The 19,475-nt window shown below is 38.4% G+C and overlaps 1 protein-coding gene across 6 annotated transcripts in view; it reads right to left on the bottom strand.

Moving 5' to 3' along the window:
• The window catches only part of NPTN (neuroplastin), a 73,039-nt gene extending 53,847 nt beyond the window's left edge, over positions 1-19,192 (bottom strand). For 2 of the 6 annotated variants that reach the window (XM_060618109.3, XM_060618110.3), the window contains exon 1: positions 18,821-19,065. In XM_060618109.3, the coding sequence (XP_060474092.1) occupies positions 18,821-18,911 (91 nt within the window). In that variant the 5' untranslated portion in view covers positions 18,912-19,065. The other 4 variants (XR_013556365.2, XM_060618106.2, XM_060618107.2 and 1 more) reach the window with 4 other exon arrangements.
• Positions 19,193-19,475: the final 283 nt, after the last annotated feature.

Raw genomic sequence — 19,475 nt, 5'->3', positions numbered from 1 at the left:
TTCAGTATCTCATACCTCCAAGATTAAGTAGTACCCCTCCACCACCACAATGAGGTTATATTACTTACCTAGTCTCCCAAACACCAGCAAAATATTGCCGCTTCTCTTGAAAAGGACAGCAAAATTGTATCCAGAACACTTTCACTAAAAACTAGCAGAGTTGTCCCAGGAATCAGCCACATGGCTAAGATATTAAATGTGTGAACATTCAAGATTTCAGCCAAAAAAAAAAAACATGCCCCAAGATAAAAATACAATAATATATTGTTCTTTTCCATTTAATAAAGCTTTTTTCCCTATTTGAAATGAAAAAGGCCCTCTCAGTGGGCCAGTTTCAGGTATCAAGAATTCAGTCATCATCAATGTAATTCCCTTCAGTGACAATGAGTAACAACAGATGTATTCTAAAGGCTCCATACACTTAATAAATAAAAATATCTATCATTCCAATTACCATAGTCAATAAAGGAAGGCTATAAATACCAAGATAAATTATATCATAATTAATACTACTAGAGCTTTACAGTCTATAAATTATGTTTACATAGAACAAACTTTGTAAGGATACCCAACAGACTACTAACAGTGCTTGTTCCTGGAGAGTGGGAATTAAGGCATAAAAGGAGGAACTTTAATATTTTACCTTATACACCTGGGTATTATTTGAAATTACCATGTAAGCAAGTCCTTTCATAATTTTTTAATCCAGTAACTATCCCCTTTTTTCAAAAACTTAAATAAAGTAACTCCACATCAAAATGGTTAACTAGTATCCAAGGCAGGAAGGTTTATCCTCCCTGTCTGCTAATATTCCCTCCTGTAGTAAATTATATCCATTCTTTGAAAATTCAACCCAATGAAAACTTCATTATATTTTAGGTAGAGATAGCTGACAAGTTTTATGTATCTGGTTACCTCAGGCTCTCCTAGTTACTACTGGGCCTGTTAAGTTTTTCCAGTGGTGTATTTTGAGAGTTTAAGACTTGATACAATTCTTGAGCTGTTTCAGTGACAAATGGATACTGTTGCAGAATGGTAAAGTGATACTCTAAGACGCTACTGAAAACACATTCCCATTGTTTCTTTCCCATTCTGACTTTAAAGCTGCTAAAATATACATACCTGTTACTGAAATAAATACAAATGCTAGCCATCTCATACTTCTACTGGTAATTTCTCAATTTTCACTATAGTTTAGTGTTGTCTCTAAAGTAAGAATTACTACTCCATACACTCTAGTGTTTTTTTTCTTTAGTGAACATCAAAGTTTGCCCTTTCGTCCTACAGCTGTAAAATCTGACTACCCCTAGCACCACCCCCATCCCATAATTGAATTTTAATGTCTGCCTGCCAAAGGATAGCAAATTATATGCTCTATAGGCAGACATTTCAGAATGTTTCATGTGCACTTCACAGTAAGTGGTAGCTTTGCAGGGAAGCACTAAAATTTGCCAGCCCACAGTAAGCACCTCATAGTTCATAATCAATATTCATTACTAGCCACCTGCCTGGAATTCTTTCTCTCTTTATGTCCTCACTTCTATAAGGAATTAACTTCCTTTGTGCTAGTCCTCGAAGACTAGCTGAGCAGTTTCTGGAAAATATGGACATTATAACCCTGTGGGAATTAAAAGATTTTAAGAGCATGTTAGAAAAATCTCCATCACATAAAGAAAATCATTAAACAGCTATTAGGAAAAGCAAAAATACCCAGAAGTCACAATATGCAAACACTCCGGCTCAAAAACATGAGTCAATTAAACTAAACTTTGCATATGACAAGTACAATTGAATTTGCCACCCCTCTGCCTCAAAGATATTCAAATAAAACAGAACAAAGAATTTAAAAGTGCCAAAAGTTTGCCTAGAAACAATGGAAGATACCAGAATGGGCAAGACCAGATAGGTATGGGTAAGAACTAAAATTAAGATAGAAAAAAAAAAAAAAAATAGGAAAAAAAGCAACATCTGTTGTTACTCATTGTCACTGAAGGGAATTACATTGATGATGACTGAATTCTTGATACCTGAAATTGGCCCACTGAGAGGGCCTTTTTCATTCCAAATAAGAAAAAAAAAGGACTTTAAAAAATTATATGTATACTGTATGTATACTATATATATATTTTATATATATTTCTTGGTCTTACACATATATGTATATACACACATATAAGTATATACATACACACACGTGTATATACATATATATACATACATATACATATATATATATACACATATATATAAAGCACAGAGCTCTTAAAAATGACTCTAAATCATATTGTGGAGGAAAACAAAGATGAACAACAGAATTCTGAGGATGGGAATAAAGGAATAAAGCACATATTTCTTGTATTGCCTTAATCATTGAGGTATGTCTTAATGCCTAAAGTTAAAAAGAAAAAAAACTTCCTGCTGCTAAAGTATGAAAACAAGATGTACAGCAAGATCTACATGCTTTTAAAGCATTTTACAAGAACAAAGAAAATGTGGAACGTTTAAAGCATTCAATGCACAACTGGAAGAAAGTCATACATGTGAGTTTCCTAGTGAAAATTATGTTGCTAAATTTCTCACTCAAGCAACAACTATAAAAATATGTCACTACTATGGCATAATCTAATTTTGAAGGTGCAATAAAGTGTTGTAGTATTAGCAATATCGTTACTTCAAAATTAAATAGCACTGCTAAATAAACATAATTGCTAAGCTAAAATTGAAAGCTAACCAAAAGACACTGATCTACCGAAATAGTTTGGAATTAGCAATGTTTAGTGTTATAAGCATCAAGCTCCAAATACCTTAAATGGTTGATAGGTTGTGTGTTAGCCGAAAACTTTCATTTTAATTACTTCCTTGTTTTTATTAAAAATAAGGGACTAATATCCCCATATTAGAGATTTCAAATTTCATAATCATTTCACTATAAAACCCAGCTAGCTTTGAGATTAAAAAGTAAACCAAGATAACTGAAAGGGTATTAGTGACAGAAAAGGTTATCCAGCACATATCTTGTGTCAAGTATCATGCTAAGTGATTACATATGCAATCTCATCCCAACCACCACTGTGTATATGAGGTGTCTGTTATTCCTAGTTAACGGATAAGGAAACGGGGATTAAGAGAACTGCCAAAAATCAGGACTCCAATCCAATGTCTCAGGCTTCAAAACTCCTAATATAATCCTTTGGTAAAGGGCATGCAAAACGGGGTCCAGAGACAGTTTTATTTGACCAGTACAGTATTTTTAGAGGTCCAACTTGCAGTGTTTTCAGTCCAAGCATGTATTGCAGTTTAGCAAGCAGTACTTGCCTCGCTCCTGCAATAACTGAATTTGCAACCCCTGCTTTCATGCATATTAACAAAAAGAGGGGCGCCTGGGGTGACTTAGTTGGTTAAGCATCAGACTTTGGCTCAGGTCACGATCTCATGGTTTATGAGTTGGAGCCCTGCTCGGTTTCTGTGCTGACGGCTCAGAGCCTCCAGCCTGCTTTGGATTCTGTGTCGCCTTCTCTCTCGGCCCCTCCCCTACTTGCACTGTGTCTCTCTCTCAAAAATGAATAAACATTAAAAAAAAATTTAATGCATGTTAACAAAATGAATAAAAACAAGTGAACAGCTGCTCTCCTTGCCTTTCCATTCCTAGAATAGTGTGGCTTTGACCAATGGCTGTCCTGGGGACTAGGTACTATAATCCTCTAGCAGAGGATATTTACAAGTGGAGGGAATCATGGAGATATTTTCAACAGAGATTGCTCTGCCTTTTATGGAGCATTTTGGAAATCTGTGGGTGTATTTTTGATTGATACATGATTGAGATGGCACTACTAGCCTCTAGTAGGCCAAGTCCAGGGATCCTCAATATCCCACAAAGTAGGAATGTCTTGCACAACAAAGAGTTGTCCCCCTCTCCCTACACAACTTTCAAATGACATTCAAGATGAAAACCTTGCTCTGAGCCTAGAAACTCTGTTTTAAATATAACACAAAGTAAAAAACAATAAACAAATATTTACATGACTTTAATCATCATTCAATTTTCCAGGAATGCAATTACTACATAAAGTGAGGATAAACTGGACTTTGTTTCATTTGAAACTTCACCAAAACTTGTTCACTTTCTCAGAAAATGACACTGTCAATAGCAATGCCACCTGTGGTATCTGAATCACCTTTACAAAGCAGGACTATACCAGCCTGCGTTTGGAGCTATCACATTCTTGGTTTTTCTACATAAGAATATAAATGGCAGGCTACCTCACTGCCTTCCTATGCAGCCATGCCTGAACATTCAGACTGAAATAAGTATTTTAAGTTATATTCTCCTTTACATTACATTTATGGAATTACATATTTTTTTTCTTAATGTGTAGGAAGCTTAAAACATCTATGAAGTTCATGGAGGATAGCAAAGGAGAGTTACGAAAATGTGTTAAAAATGAGGACACAAAATACACTTTACTTTCTGTCATCTATCTAGGGGAAGGAATGAATAGGGATGAGGCATAACAGGGTGTCCCTGTAACCAGATTTAACATGAGATGACAGCAGTACAGGGAAGCACACTTCAAAGACTATAAAATTTTAGTATCAGGCTTCCCTAGCAGAGGGAAGATGATTCAGTCAAAAGGCTAGTCTGCTGACAACCAACTAAAATGCACATTCTAGGGGCACCTGGGTAGCTCAGTCAGTTGAGTGTCCGACTCTTGATTTCAGCTTAGGTCATGATCCCAGGGTGGTGGGATCAAGCCCTACATCGTGGAGCCTGCTTGGGATTTTCTCTCTCCCTCTGCCCCTCCCCTGTTCACAAGTGCACATGCTCTCTCTCTAATAAATAAGAAACAAACAAATAAAATGCACATTCAAATAAAATAAAATGCATATTCTAAAACATAGTCATCATTTGTCAGAAAAACCAACCTTGAATTAATCTTGCCCTTCTCATTAGTACTTTATTTTCCTCTTCAATTTCCTATGAACCACCAGGGTTGCAGTTAACCTATAAGGGTAAATACTCTTATAAAGGACAAGGTCCTATATAACTGAATACTACACATGCATGCCACTTTACAATATAGCAGTCTATAAAGCAGTTTCCTGCACATCATTTAATCTAATGAAAATCCTATAGATTAAGTATTATACCAACTTAAAAAATAGAAACCATAGCAACTAAAATGGAAATAGGAATTCAAGTCTACTGCCAAGTGCGGTGCTTTTTCTACTTAACCACAATGTCCCACAAAAATAACATTTTAAACATAGTTTTTATTTACATTTTACATTCACAGGGAGGAAAGAATCTATCAGTTTATCCTGTAATATGGTCTCCAACTGAATTTAGGCATCAAATTTAAACTATATTAATTTTCTAGTGTCATAAAAACCATGAATTATTTTTAACACTTCTTAAGACTGCATTAAATATATTTCAAATAAATGCATAAGTATAATTATGATTATGTTTTATGCTACTTTATATCATTCACCCTGGAACCTCTTACATTGTTCAATTCTTGTTATTTTTATAGCCACCTCACCCCAGCCCACATCAAAAGGACAGAAAGTAAAATCTCTTATACTGAACTATTAATACATAGTGACACACCTCTGGTCAAAGACCTTATAATTAAAGTTCACAAAACCATGATTTTTCTTAGTATTAAAATTCAACTGTAGGGGTGCCTGGGTGGCTCAGTCAGTTAGGCACCCAACTTCAGCTCAGGTCATGATCTCACGGTTCATGGGTTTGACCCCTGTGTCAGGCTCTGTGCCAACAGCTTAGAGCCTGGAGGCTGCTTCGGATTCTATGTATCTCTCTCTCTCTCTCTCTCTCTCTCTCTGCTCTCTGCTCCTCCCCCGTTTGTGCACTCTCGCTCACTCACTCTCTCTCTCAAAAATAAACATTTTTTAAAAAATAGATAAATAAAATAAAATTTAACTGTAAAGAAATCATATCCCTAGACTGCAGAGCTAACACCTACTTTCTGACTCTTTACATCAGGTGGCTATAATTCAGCAAGCGAAAATTATTCTGAGCCCACTAGGAGGAAAAGGGTGTGTCATATCTTCATTTATACTCTTCTTCCACACCAATAACGCAAATACATTCCAAGCCCCTGAGCAAAAATCTGAAGGACAATCTTTGAACTAATAACCTCAGAATCATCTTTGTCATATACCCTCAGGCAATAGTGCCCCAAATTTTAAAATATTTTTAGGTAAGAAGAGAGGAATTGCTAAAAAAATCTAACTTGAGACCTTCTGCTCACATCCTTCCTGAAAATAGCTTCAATTTTTAGACAATAAAAAACATATTCTATCAAATATAACAGAACTGAAGAACATATATAGAAATGTGATGGAACAAAAAAAAAAAAAAAAAAAAAAAAAAAAACTACCCTAAACTATCTTCTCATACACAATTTGCAATATAAAACAATTTGGGTCATATTAAATCTACTTTAAAAAGATTTGTTTTGGGGGCCCCTGGGTGGCTCAGTAGGTTAAGCATACAACTCTCTTGGTTGCTGCTCAGCTTACAGTCTCACAGTTCATGAGTTTGAGCCCCACATCAAATCCCCTGCTTGGGATTCTCTCTCCCTCTCTGCTCCTCCCCTGCGTGCTCTTTCTCTCTTTCAAAATAAATAAACTTTAAAAAAAAAAAAAAAAAAGATTTCAAACTCACCAAATTACAAGACTCTTTGTCACTTAAGTTCTAAATGGAAAACCAAAATGGGGGTGGAAAAAGACATTCTTCTACTGTTTAACAAATAAAATAACAAATAAAAATTTCTCATTGTTTATCTGAAATTCAAATATAACTGACATCTTGCATTTTATCTGGCAACCCTACACTCTGAACTAATTAAAGTGAGCTCCCACCTCTACCAAAGTATTACAGCACCAGCTCCCACTCAAAGAACAAGGGAAGGCTTTTATGCAGAACTTTGACCAACGAAGTCTTAATGAGAGTCTGTAAGTGCTCTTTTCTGTTGATAAGTCTTTCTTAATAGCTGACATTTACCATATAAAAGACAAAGCCTAATTTCTAAGAGCCAAAGGTTAAACTTTTACTAGGTTCCATGCAGTCTAGTGAATGAACTCTTCTGAAGCTTATGCTTCCAAGTGTAAAACAAACTGGAAAAGTTTCATTGTATAGGTTTTTGATAACTAAACAAAAAAAGCTGTTTATGAAGGTTATAATAAAGAGAATCCCATTTTCAGCGTTACAGGTAGATCATAAAGGTACTTTAGGGGTACCTGGGAGGCTTAGTCGATCGAGCATCTGACTCTTGATTTTTTTCCCCTTTTCCTCCTTTTCTCCTTTTTTTAAAATTTAAATCCAAGTTAGTTAACATATAGTGTAATAATGATTTCAGGAAAAGAATTTAGTGATTCATCACTTCCATATAACATCCAGTGCTCATCCCAACAAGTGCCCTCCTGAATGCCCCAAGCCCCTTTAGCCCATCCCCCTACCCAACAAACACCCCACCAGCAACCCACACTTTGTTCTCTGTATTTAAGAATCTCTAATGGTTTGTCTGCCTGTTTTTATCTTATTTTTACTTCCCTTCACCTGTGTTCATCTGTTTTCTTAAATTCCACGAGTGAAATGTTTTTTTCTTTCTCTGACTTTTTTCATTTAGCATGATACACTCTAGTTCCATGCACATTGTCGCAAATGGCAAGATTTCAGTCTTTTTGATCGCTGCTGACTCTTGATTTTGGCTTAGGACAGTCCCAGGGTCATGGGATTGAGCCTTCGCTGGGCTCTGAGCTGAGCGTGGAGCCTGCTTGGGATTCTTTCTCTCTCTCCCTCTCTCTGAAAGATTTTTTTTAATGTATTAAAAAGCTACCTTAAAAAAAAAAAAAAAAAGCTACTTTAGTGGATTTCAAAATTAGTCTACCATTTTTCTTGAATTCATAATCACAGAACTTTAGTGTTGGAAACAAACTAATTCTGACCCTTAGAAACTTCTGGACATCCCATTTCATTTTATATTCATTTCCATAAAGGTTTTTTCTTCTATTATTGAGCTCCTAAGCAAGTACTAGATATAACAGAAAGAGATCCTCCCTTTTGTTTTATGAGGTCCCTCCCAATCAGCTCTTTGTCCTACTTATAATGGCTCTGACAATGAGTAAGTGCAAATAACTATTCTTCTGCTAGTTTCATTAAAATCTTAATACTAAACCTATACTTTTCTTCCTTGTGCTCTAGGCCACCGCTCTTTCATACAGCCCATCCATCTTTGGAGACTGCCTAATTCCCTTACTTCATTTACACCGCTACCTTGAAGGTATTAATAGATAATCATATCCCCCCTAGTGCTCCCTTTTCCTAAATTTAGATCCCTCAGGATTTTTCCCTAAGTCTTAAGCTACCATCAATGTAGAATTATTTGGGGGCGCCTGGGTGGCTCAGTTGGTTAAGCGGCCAATTTCGGCTCAGGTCATGATCTCGTGGTCCGTGAGCTCGAGCCCTGCATCAGGCTCTGTGCTGACAGCTCAGAGCCTGGAGCCTGTTTCAGATTCTGTGTCTCCCTCTCTCTGACCCTCCCCCGTTCATGCTCTGTCTCTCTCTGTCTCAAAAATAAATAAACGTTAAAAAAAATTTTCATAAAAAAAATGTAGAATTATTTGCATTTCACCTTAAATGTGGATAGAAAGTGTTCATAATTATTTGAAGTTCTATCCTAGTAAGAAAACAGTAATACTGTTAGTAGTTCCATAATTTTGATATGTGATCACTAGGTTACTTGTCTAAGGGTAATTCAATGACAGCTCCCAGCAAGTTATCTGAAACCTCTTTATAGCTGCTTTTTTCCAGGTAGCAGTTTCCTGGTTTGCATTAAGACCATTTATTTCATCTTCCTTGGTGAATGATTTGATGTTCAACATTAACAAATACAATTTCAATGCTGAAGCTACTATGCCATTTTTTCCCAGTTGTTCCACAATGGTTTCCAACCTGCTAAACTTAAATTAAAAATGAAAAATCCTAAGTTAAATGTAACATATTCCTTCAATCTATGGACTGAGAAGTATTTCAGTGGTGCCTCTGGCTCCATCAGTAGAGCCTATGATTCTTGATCTCAGGGTTGTGAGTTCAAGCCCCAAGTTGGGTGTAGAGATTACTTTAAAAATAAGGTCTTTGGAAGGAAGGGAGGAAGGGAGGGAAAAAGAGAGTATTCCAATAGTTGCCAAAACAGAACAAAGGACATATTGTTGCCTTTTTTTCCTCTAAGCAATGTCTAAAAATAAGAAAACAAACGTGCCACTCTAGGATCTTAAACATGAAAGGCTAATGATTCTTCTGTGATGCTTCTTTCTTTTTCCCTCCCTTCCTCTGGCCAGTGCTCAAGTCATTCTGGACTCACCAGCAAAGTGCCTCAGACAACAGCATCAGAGTAAGCATTTAGCTCTGAGTAAATTAAACAGGTAGAGCTACCAGCCCTGTACTCAACCAATAATTCGAAGGCAGGGGTTACAGAATAAGGAACGTTAAGTTCTAATTTAAAAGGACAACTAAACATACTACAAAACTTAGGTTTTGCTTATGATATTCAAATTACTGTAGCTTCCTCTATGTCCCAAATCCAAATAGGGAAAACAAAAACCAATATTATACAAGTAATGGCTAATGTATTAATTCAACAATGCTGTATTTTCCTCTTTAATAGTGACCAGTAACAGTACATGTTGATACTACTGACAGATACGTTGTGAAAATCTTTACTATGTTTATAAAAATCATCAGATTGTTCCAGACTAACATGGCATATAACAAATAAAAACAAAACAACCCAATACTACTCCATACTAGAAAAGGCTGTTTTTCAAACAGGAGTCTCACCATCCATTAATGAACTACGGATCCAGCCAGGTCACAATAGTTTTCTTCATATACATTACAGAGTGCAGACACTGCTGTACAAAATGTTACATATTTATGCATCTACTTAGTCACAAATAAAATCTATTTCTCCATCTGGGTCACAGACTAAAGTGTGAAAGTCTTTTTCTAAAGAGCTTTTATATTTTTAGAATCATTTCAACATAATTAAATGTGAACCAAATTGTTTCTATTTTACTAATAATACAAGCTAATGTCTACTAAGTGTATTTCAGCAACTAGAAAATTTAATTTGTAATGTTAATTATCAGGTTATTTTAAAATTAATAAGCAGCAAGGATGTAGTTGATAACACTTGAAACTAGATAAGCATATGGGAGATTATTACATTACTCGCTCTGTATGTTTGAAATTCTAACAAAAACATTTTTTAAAAAGCAAGGAAATGGACATACCTAACAAATACAAAGAGGTATAATGAATAAACATATAAATTGAGACTTTTGAGGGGTGCCTGGGTGGCTCAGTCGGCTAAGCGTCTGACTTCAGCTCAGGTCATGAACTCATGGTCTGTGAGTCTGAGCCCCATGTCGGGCTCTGTGCTGACAGCTCAGAGCCTGGAGCCTGCTTCAGATTCTGTCTCCCTGTCTCTCTGCCCCTCCCCTGCTCACGCTCTGCCCCCCTCTCTCTCTCAAAAATAAATAAACATTAAAAAAATTTGAAACTCTTCAACACACTGTTTCTAAGGACTATCTATCTAGGAACTTCCTCAGATTTAATTCCAAGAATAGTTCGATTGTCTTGTTCAACTATAATGGAAAGGGTTAGAGATCTAAAAAAAAAAAAAAAAAAATACTAAGAGACAGGAGAAATGAAGTCATAAATAGAAAACAAACCTGCTCAAAGGAGAACACAATTATTTAGTGTGCCTCATTTTCTCTTCATGGCCTCCACAATAGCCAACTACTTTTCTTTTTTTTTTTTTTTTTTTAAGTTTATTTTTTGAGAGAGAAACAGAGCATGAGTTTGGGGGGGAGGCGGTTAGGAGGTTGGAGGACAGGGGGTGAAAGAGAGGGAGACATAGAATCCAAAGCAGGCTCCAGACTCTGAGCTGTCAGCACAGAGCCTGACGCGGGGCTTGAACCCATGGACAGCGAGATCACGACCTGAGCCTAAGTCTGATGCTTAACCTACTGAGCCACCCTGGAGCCCCAGTCAACTACTTTTCAACCAACAGAAAGAACACAAAATATCTACCTACCTGGCAGTGATTTTCATTTCTTAAAATGTTTAACTCACACTGGCAATTTTCCCAGTGAGTTTAATATAAGATCTCTATTACACCATTCTGCCTTCCTTGAAACAAAAACTACAAACATTGTCTGAAGTAGGTTTACAGGCAGTTGGGATTTCAAAGCAGCATATGCCTCAAAGTCAATTTTTCTTATTTCCAAAAAGTAAGTTTCTAAAAACTTATTAAAATAAAGTATTCTCTCCCTCGGGCCTCTAAGTTATAAGGTCAATAGAACTGTGTAATTTTAGAACTGGAAGGGAATTTAGACATCATCTAGTCAAAGTGGTTTTCAAATGCTGTATCAGGAAGAAAAGAAGAATCAATGTCCTAACAATTTATATACACAAGTACACTCTTCTTTTTACTGTATCATACTGCATAAGGAACATTTCGCCTTGTTAATATTCTACCAGAAAAGGACTTGACCTTTTGTCTTGTACAGTATTTTATATTTAATCACTTTCAGAATGTGAGTATACATTTGAATATGATTTAAACTACTGGTACATTTTGGAACTTAATGTTTTCTGATAATAGAATCTTACATAATATATAGAACCCTGACACTTTCAGAGTGATTTCACATTGTCTCATTTATATTTCACTGTCTAGTCACTTTGAAGTGATACTTGGGTGTAACAACAATATAAACCAAGCTAAAACAGAAAGAAGCAAAGCATATCTAAACTGATATACTTCTGGAAAATACCATAAAACACACCATAAGCTTCTAGTAATTAAGATTATCTGGAAAGAAAGCCAGTCTTAAAACATTCCGTAATTGTTTTCAGAGATGCAAAATACCATTCACAACTTTTTAGTATAAGTAACTTAACACATGATTATTTCCATCAAAGCTGACCACAATCTGTTTTAATGAAGAGAGAGGACTGGGTTTTTAAAATCCGAAACATAACAAAAATAAGAAACAAAAAAAACCAACAAGTGGGTGAGGAACATCAAATATGTCTCCCACTAATTTACTGTATGCAAATACTTAAGAAATTCTTTAAACCCCATTTCTACACAGATAGACCAATTAAAAGTTATGAGCAATGAAAACAAAAAAAAGTTATGAGCAATTAGGTAAAATTAACCTCAAGTTAATTAGCTTTGATTAACAAATGTATCTTTGTGTGTACATAAAAACAGACAAAAGAACTACTTTCAGTTTTAGGTAACACAGTAAATTAGAATTAGATAGGTACAAATCTGGACTCCTCCTAAACTGAATAAATTCTTGAAAAACAGATAATGTTTTACCTAGAAATAATGTTTTTTCGTAAGATTGCTGCAATGTCACTTTAAACTCAGTGAGAAGCATGTATTATATATTATATAATCTCACAAACAAGTTTAAAAATGCATTATCTAAGGTGCTTAAAATTAAACTCCATGTCATCAGGGGCACCTGGGTGGCTCAGTAGGTTGAGCATCTGACTTCGGCTCAGGCCATGATCTCACCATCTGTGAGTTCGAGCCCTGCGTCAGGCTCTGTGCTGACAGCTCAGAGCCTGAAGCCCGCTTCTGATTCTGTGTTTCCCTCTCTCTCAGAGTGCCCCTTCCCCTTTCACACACTGTCTCTCTCTGAAATAAAAAACGTAAAAAAAAAAAAAACACAAAACTCCACATCATCAATGGTAGTTTTAACAATTCATGTAAAACAATACAGTAATGTTTTATTTAAAGAGGCACACTGAAAGTCACAGGAGGTGATTTCGCACCATTTAAAAAAAAATTTTTTTTTTGATGTTTACTTTTGAAGGAGAGAGAGAGCAGAGAGAGAGAGAGAGACACACACACACAGAATCTGTAGCAGGCTCTAGGCTCTGAGCTGTCAGCACAGAGCCCTATGCCAGGCTCAAACCCGTAAACCATGAAATCATGACCTGAGGCGAAGTAGGAGGCCACCTACTGAGCTACCCAGGCGCCCCTGCATCATTTAAAAAAAAAAATTTTTTAATGTTAATTTAGAGAGAGAGAGAGAGAGAGAGAGAGAGAGAATGAGCGGGGGAGGAGCAGAGAGAGAGGGAGACACAGAATGCAAACCAGGCTCCAGGCTCCGAGCTGTCAGCACAGAGCTGTCAGCACAGAGCCCAACCTCACAGACAGCGAGATCATGACCTGAGCCGAACGAAGTCAGGACGCTCAACTGACTGAGCCACCCAGTAGTTCCGCTTCATTTTTTGTTGTTGTTGATGTGTGAGTTTACTTTAGAAGTTCCTGCTCTATTCTTTCTGACAGATTCTATTTTTCCAGATGCTTCTCAAATGAATATTTATTCCTCAGTCTTACATCTTACTTTTCTCCTTGTACTTCTGCAGCCTTTCCCTTTCTCTTACAACGTCATTCTCTATGTCTGATCCTGTCCAGACTGTGCTCTCACTGTAACCAAACTGAACAGATGTAGAAAATTCACAGAATTCACCTCTTCCAAAACTTCTTTGCACAATTTTACCCAAAGTTTTATTGAACATCTCCTGTATTTTATCCAACATAGTCATTCACTGTGTTTTTACATACTTCACATTTGTATAGATTATTAGCTACTCGTTACCTTCCCAAATTGTCTTGCAAACAAAAACCTTTACATAGATCCAGCAAGTATCAGATTTTACATATACCTTACTTTGAAAAAGTAGCTCAAACTAAGTAAATGAGAAAGTGTTCAAATTGTCACAGCACTTATTTGACCACATCTGTTCATCTTTGCAGACCCAGTTTAACAACTAACTTTTATTTTACAAAAGAAAAAGACACTACAGTAACATTTTGCCTTTTACTAATGTCTAAAAATATGCTCCACTAGAGAAAACATTTCATATCAAAATTGTATTTAGAAAAAGAACGGGATTCCTTCAAGACATAACAGTCTAATTCCTCATGAAAATTTGTATAATTCAAAGTCAAGAGTGTAATGATCTTCGATCTTAATTTTTGGCCAATGTTTGGACTATGGAGCACATTTATATTTAAAGACTTTTATTTCCTTTTGTTGTTTTAAACCTTGGAGTATTAGCAGGTCAGCTATATCAAGTCTCACAACACAAAAACCCCATCTGCATCTCTTTCCAATTTGAATCTAGTAACGTTGAAAAACAAAAACTTAAGAGCACAGGACCAATCCTGACGTAGTAACAGGGCCTTTCCACCCCAGACCCAGGACCAATTTCTCTTGCCTCAGTGCTCCGTGATATCAGCAATGACCCTTCTGTCAGTTGCCTAAGAGACTAGAGGCTTATAATCTCTTCAGGAAATGCTTTATTGCAAAGCAAACTATTTCTTCTGGTCATTTAAAATCTTATTTGGATTAATTATGTTAAGATGTGTTGCTTGACATCTGGCATGTCTCTTGTGCCACAGCTGCTCTAGGTACATCTGTCTTCTGTAGCCCATTTAAGTTCACCCAAAGAAGAGATGCACAATCAATAGTGAATATATGTCTAAAAATGTACTTGGAGAGAATACTGCCAAACCATTGAAGCAAACAGCACTTGACAGAAAAGAAAAAGATTTGTGAATCATCTATTTCAAATACTGGCATTGCTACAAATCACAATGTTCACAACTACCCAGTATCACCCAAGCAAAATAGTTTCTTAAAGTTTAGCTCATTAATAATAAAATTCATGGGGTGCCTGGGTGGCTCAGTCAGTTGAGCATCTGACTTCGGCTCAGGTCATGATCTCATGGTCTACGAGTTTGAGCCCCGCATCGGGCTCTGTGCTGACAGCACAGAGGCTGGAGCCTGCTTCAGATTCTGTCTCCCTGTCTCTCTTCCCCTCCCCCATTCATGCTCTGTCTCTCTCTCTCAAAAGTAAATAAACATTTAAAAAGTTTTAAAAAAAATAACAATAAAATTCATTAGGCTCCTTATTTTCTCCCACTGAGCAGTGTTAATTATCCAATTTTATATTTTCAGTATGAGTATATTACATTGTTACACTCCATTCCACATTCTTTCATCAGTTAACATCTCCAACACTCCTACGTGTGCCAGGCACTACATTCAACTTCTCATTTTCACAATGGGATTCTATGAAAAACTTCTAGATCCTATCTAGCCCATATGAAAAGATACTTCGTTCTCTGAAAGAAAAAGCCATGAAATCTCCCTGACAAGGAAATGGAAATACAAACTTCCTCACCAGAATTTGCAACTGCAGAGGCAGCGCAGCTGGTCACTTAAAGTTATATAAGCTCAAGCGCAAATCTCTCCGTTGTGGGCCTTCAAAATGGCCTGCTTTGCTTTATTCAAGATAGTGAACAGTATTAACTAACAAGTGGTTCAACATATACATGAGGAAAAATAATAATGCTACTTTTTAAAGGACAACAGTAACAGCTAACACTATAGTGAGCACTTAGTACATATAGTACTGTTATACTACATAATATAGCATATGGCACATATAGTAACATATATTACATATAGTAAAAATTCACTCTATTAAAACTCACTCTCTATATGCCAGGTAGAAATCTAAGTACTTTATGGCCATTACCTCATTTAATCTTTGCATCATTCCCTAGGAGACTGGCATTATTATAAATTCCAAATTACAGATGATAAAACTGATATTTGGAAGTATTAAGCACTTTATTCAGAATCACTTAGCTAAAAGGGCTGGCCTCAAACACAAGTCTATCAGGATCCAAAGTCTGTTCTTGATCACCATATAATAATGCTTGGCTTACGCTCATCCAATTTTAATTTTAAAGTCTAAGGTTCTTGAATGTCTTATCAAAAAAGTTACTTTTTTTGAGGAATTTAATTTTTTTTCAAGTTTTTATTTAAATTCTAGTTAGCTAACATATATGATTCCTCCCTTACTTATAACAACCAGTGCTCATTACAAGTGCCCTCCTTAATACCCATCACCCATTTAGCCCATTCCCCACCTTTAAAACAAGTTTCTTCCTTTAAAATGAATTACAACTTTCTTGATACATACAAAAAAACCAACACCGTAACTAAGGATTTTAATTTAAACTGTGGTCCTACCAAGTCTAAATATTTGGATGAGAAACAAAGTCTACCTGAATGAAAGCCTTGAGTCTCTATGGTAATGGGTCACAGAGGTGAGAAGTAAGAGACCTTGAGGGTCCAAATTTTTCATTTTCGGGATAATGAAAGAGACTTTTTGAAAAACATCTATACTCAGTCTAAACTACCACATACTTAATCCAGAAACACTTAGGTGTTTTTTTCCCTAAGTCATCATTTTAAACAAATAATCTAACATTTCGATATCATACAGAGCATGGTATCCATTTCTGATGCACTATGTAAGAAAACATAAACTCCATAACAAGAGGTCAGACTATTGCAGGGCTATTACCAGTTGAAAGCATGAATCTTATAAGACATGTTATAGAAAACTATAAAATGGCATCCTTACCTATATGGACTCAAACTCAAAAAAACAGCCATTTTTTTCTTTTAAATTTACATTCATTTGGGTCAGGAACAAGCTCAGCTCCACTTCACCAGTCATGTCATATGACTGAATTCAAGCTCATTTCAAGGAAAAGCTGCACTATGCTGTATTTAGAACACATTGCTGAGAATAGCCAGTTGAGTCTTTGGTAGGCCTATCCAAAAACCTTGCTTTAGTTGCTAAGAAACTACAATTTCACCGTATTATAAATCATTGAAAGAAGCCAAGCCACAGCACAGAGATTAAACACGTTAAGATCAACAATCTGTCACCTATTGTGCCAAATGAAACCATGCTGTTTCCACACATCAAATAGGTAAGGTGAAACTAGTATTAGGCTCCTTTAAGGCACATTGTTAACACAGACTAAAAACTGATGACACAAATCAGACTTCCATAGCGGCCTCATGCTTTGGAGGAAATCGAAAACTACCCAACAGACTTCACATATTCAATGCTAGAGACAGAAGAATATTTCCTCGCTGACCCCTGCAGTGATAATTCAAGGCGGTGAAGCACACATAAGATTTGATTAGTGCAATCTGTTACAACACTTACATTTAACGGATAATGGGTTTTCAATCCTTTATTGATGCATTTTCATTGTAATCTTCAGCATTTAAGCCCAGACTCTCCTTAGAATCCTTAACTCCGCTGGCTCTTTTTTTTTTAAAATGAGCCAATTTTTTTTTTCATTTTCATTAAAAAAAAAATTGAAAACCATTACATCTCAACTATTCTAACAAGAGTAATTTTAAATTGTTCTAGCATAATGAAGACACTGAGGAATTAGCAAAAGTAATTTATAGTTCACTCTCTAGTACTGACTTCTCATAAATTCTTTCCTATAAAAATACTTTAAAGGCTGTTTCCACAAGAGCAGAAACTAGTTCACAGTACTTTTCACCGGTGAAAGATCAATTCAGCAGCTGAATTGCAACACATGTCCTCACCAGTCAGAATTCTCTGTCCAGATCCCCCATCACGGGGATTCCTCACGATTTCTCTCCATCTTCTCTGAAGAGCTTCAGCTTAAAACCGAATTGTTTCCACCATCCCCTGCACGCATCTCAGGAACTACTTGCATGTTCCTCAGAAATAATGTCTGCTCTTCCTCGAAACTTTTAGATCTTAAAAACCCACTTCCTCCATCGCCTGGTCTTCAGGCGGATTCAGTCCCACCAGGGCAGTTCCAGTTACGTGTCCCTGCCTTCCCAAAGGCCTAACCAGTGTCCTCCAGCACTCGCCACAACTCCGCTCCTCCCATCCCTAATATATCCTCCACACTGCACACCAACATTACACCCCCGGCTTCCTGTATTTTACTCCCTTCCCTTATTTTCTGCCTTCGCCTCACCCCCATCTCTCTACCCAGGCACCTTTACTGCTCTAATAAATATTCCCCCTGCCTCAGTTTCAACCCTTTCTCCCCATCCTCTGCTCATTTTTCCTCTCCTTATTTAGACACTCCTTTTTGCTCTCCCAACCACTACCCCAGAATGCCCAACACTCCACCCTCCTTAGCAAACCCAGCCCTCTTCCCCCATCTCGTTGAGAGCCCCAGCTGCTTCTCTTTCCAGATCCCTTACTGCAGTCAACCCACTACCTTAGCATTCCACCTACCTTCCCTCCACCTCCTTATCCAAGGTTCCCCGAGTCTTTGCCCCTCCTTGGGGCTCTAGTACTCTGCTCAGTATTCTTCAGGACTCCCCCCCCCCAAAGTCTCCCTTATTCTTTTAAGGATGTCGCCGGTCTCGCGGGGCTCCGGCAGAATTCCAGATGACCCCAGTGCCCGGGACCCCCCGCTCTCTTGGGCAGCCTGACACCACTCTCGTCGCCTTAACCACAAATACCTGTTTTCCACCTCCTTCTTTAAAAGCTGCGCCCCCTCCCCATCCGCCCCCGCTACTCCAGCTCCTCACGTCGGCTTCCTGGGTGTCCCCTCCCTGACTCGGAGCGACGAGCCCCAAGATGCGGAGCCTCTAAGTCTGCAACACCTCAGGCTCCTAACGGACGCCCCCACCTCTCGGACCGGCGCCTCGGTTCTCACACCCGCGCCTCTTGGAACTCCAGACCGGCATCTCCTCTCGGGTCCGCAGCCCCTCAGATTCGACCGGCCCTCTTCCCCTTGCTCCGGCACCTCCTCGGGCCCGGGACGGCCTGCTCGGGTCGCCGGCGTCTCTCAGCCCCCGCCCGGCCCGCCCCCGGCGCCCCACTTACCGTTCTGAGCGGCGCCTGGCCCTGGGAGGAGGGAGCCGGAGACCAGCAACAGAGAGAGGGCCAGGGCGCTGGGCAGCGACGAGCCCGACATCCTCCCTGCGGAAGACCGAACAGCGAATGGGCCGGGGCCGGGGCCGGAGCCGGGGCCGGGGAAGGGAGGGGAGGGAGGGAGGGGGCGGGCGAGTGCGCGAAGGAGTGAGCGAGGGAGGCAGCAACAGCTAGGCTCCGTCCTTCTCCGTCCTCCTCCTACCGCCGCAGCGCCCAAACCTCGCGAGATCTTCACTCCGGGCCGTGGGCGGCTGAGGAGCAACGGCGGCAAGGCTCGCGAGAAGAAGCGGCCTCGACTGTGTTGCTGCCGCCCCTCACACTCTGCGTCCCGCCCCTGCGGAGGCTGATTGGCCTAGAGCGGGATGGGTCACGTGCCAACGGCGCTTCTGGCCACGTGACAGAGAGAGGCGGGGCTCCTCCACTCCCTTGGCCCTGAGGAACCGAGTAGTGTGCTTGCAGCTTACCTTCTATGAAACGGGAGCGCCCATAAATAAGAGGAAGCTTTGGGGACGCAATGTATTTCCTCCTCTCATCCTGCTTTTCATTTCTTGGAGCTCTTGGCCGCAGAATTTGATGCACCACCGCCTTTTTTACGCCTTCCTCTCAT

This window comes from Panthera onca, chromosome B3 (genome assembly GCF_046562875.1).
Source record: "Panthera onca isolate mPanOnc1 chromosome B3, mPanOnc1 haplotype 2, whole genome shotgun sequence".
NCBI classification, from domain to species: Eukaryota; Metazoa; Chordata; class Mammalia; order Carnivora; family Felidae; genus Panthera; species Panthera onca.
Note: the sequence above shows the minus strand (reverse complement) of the source record. Positions and strands in the feature narration are given on the sequence as shown.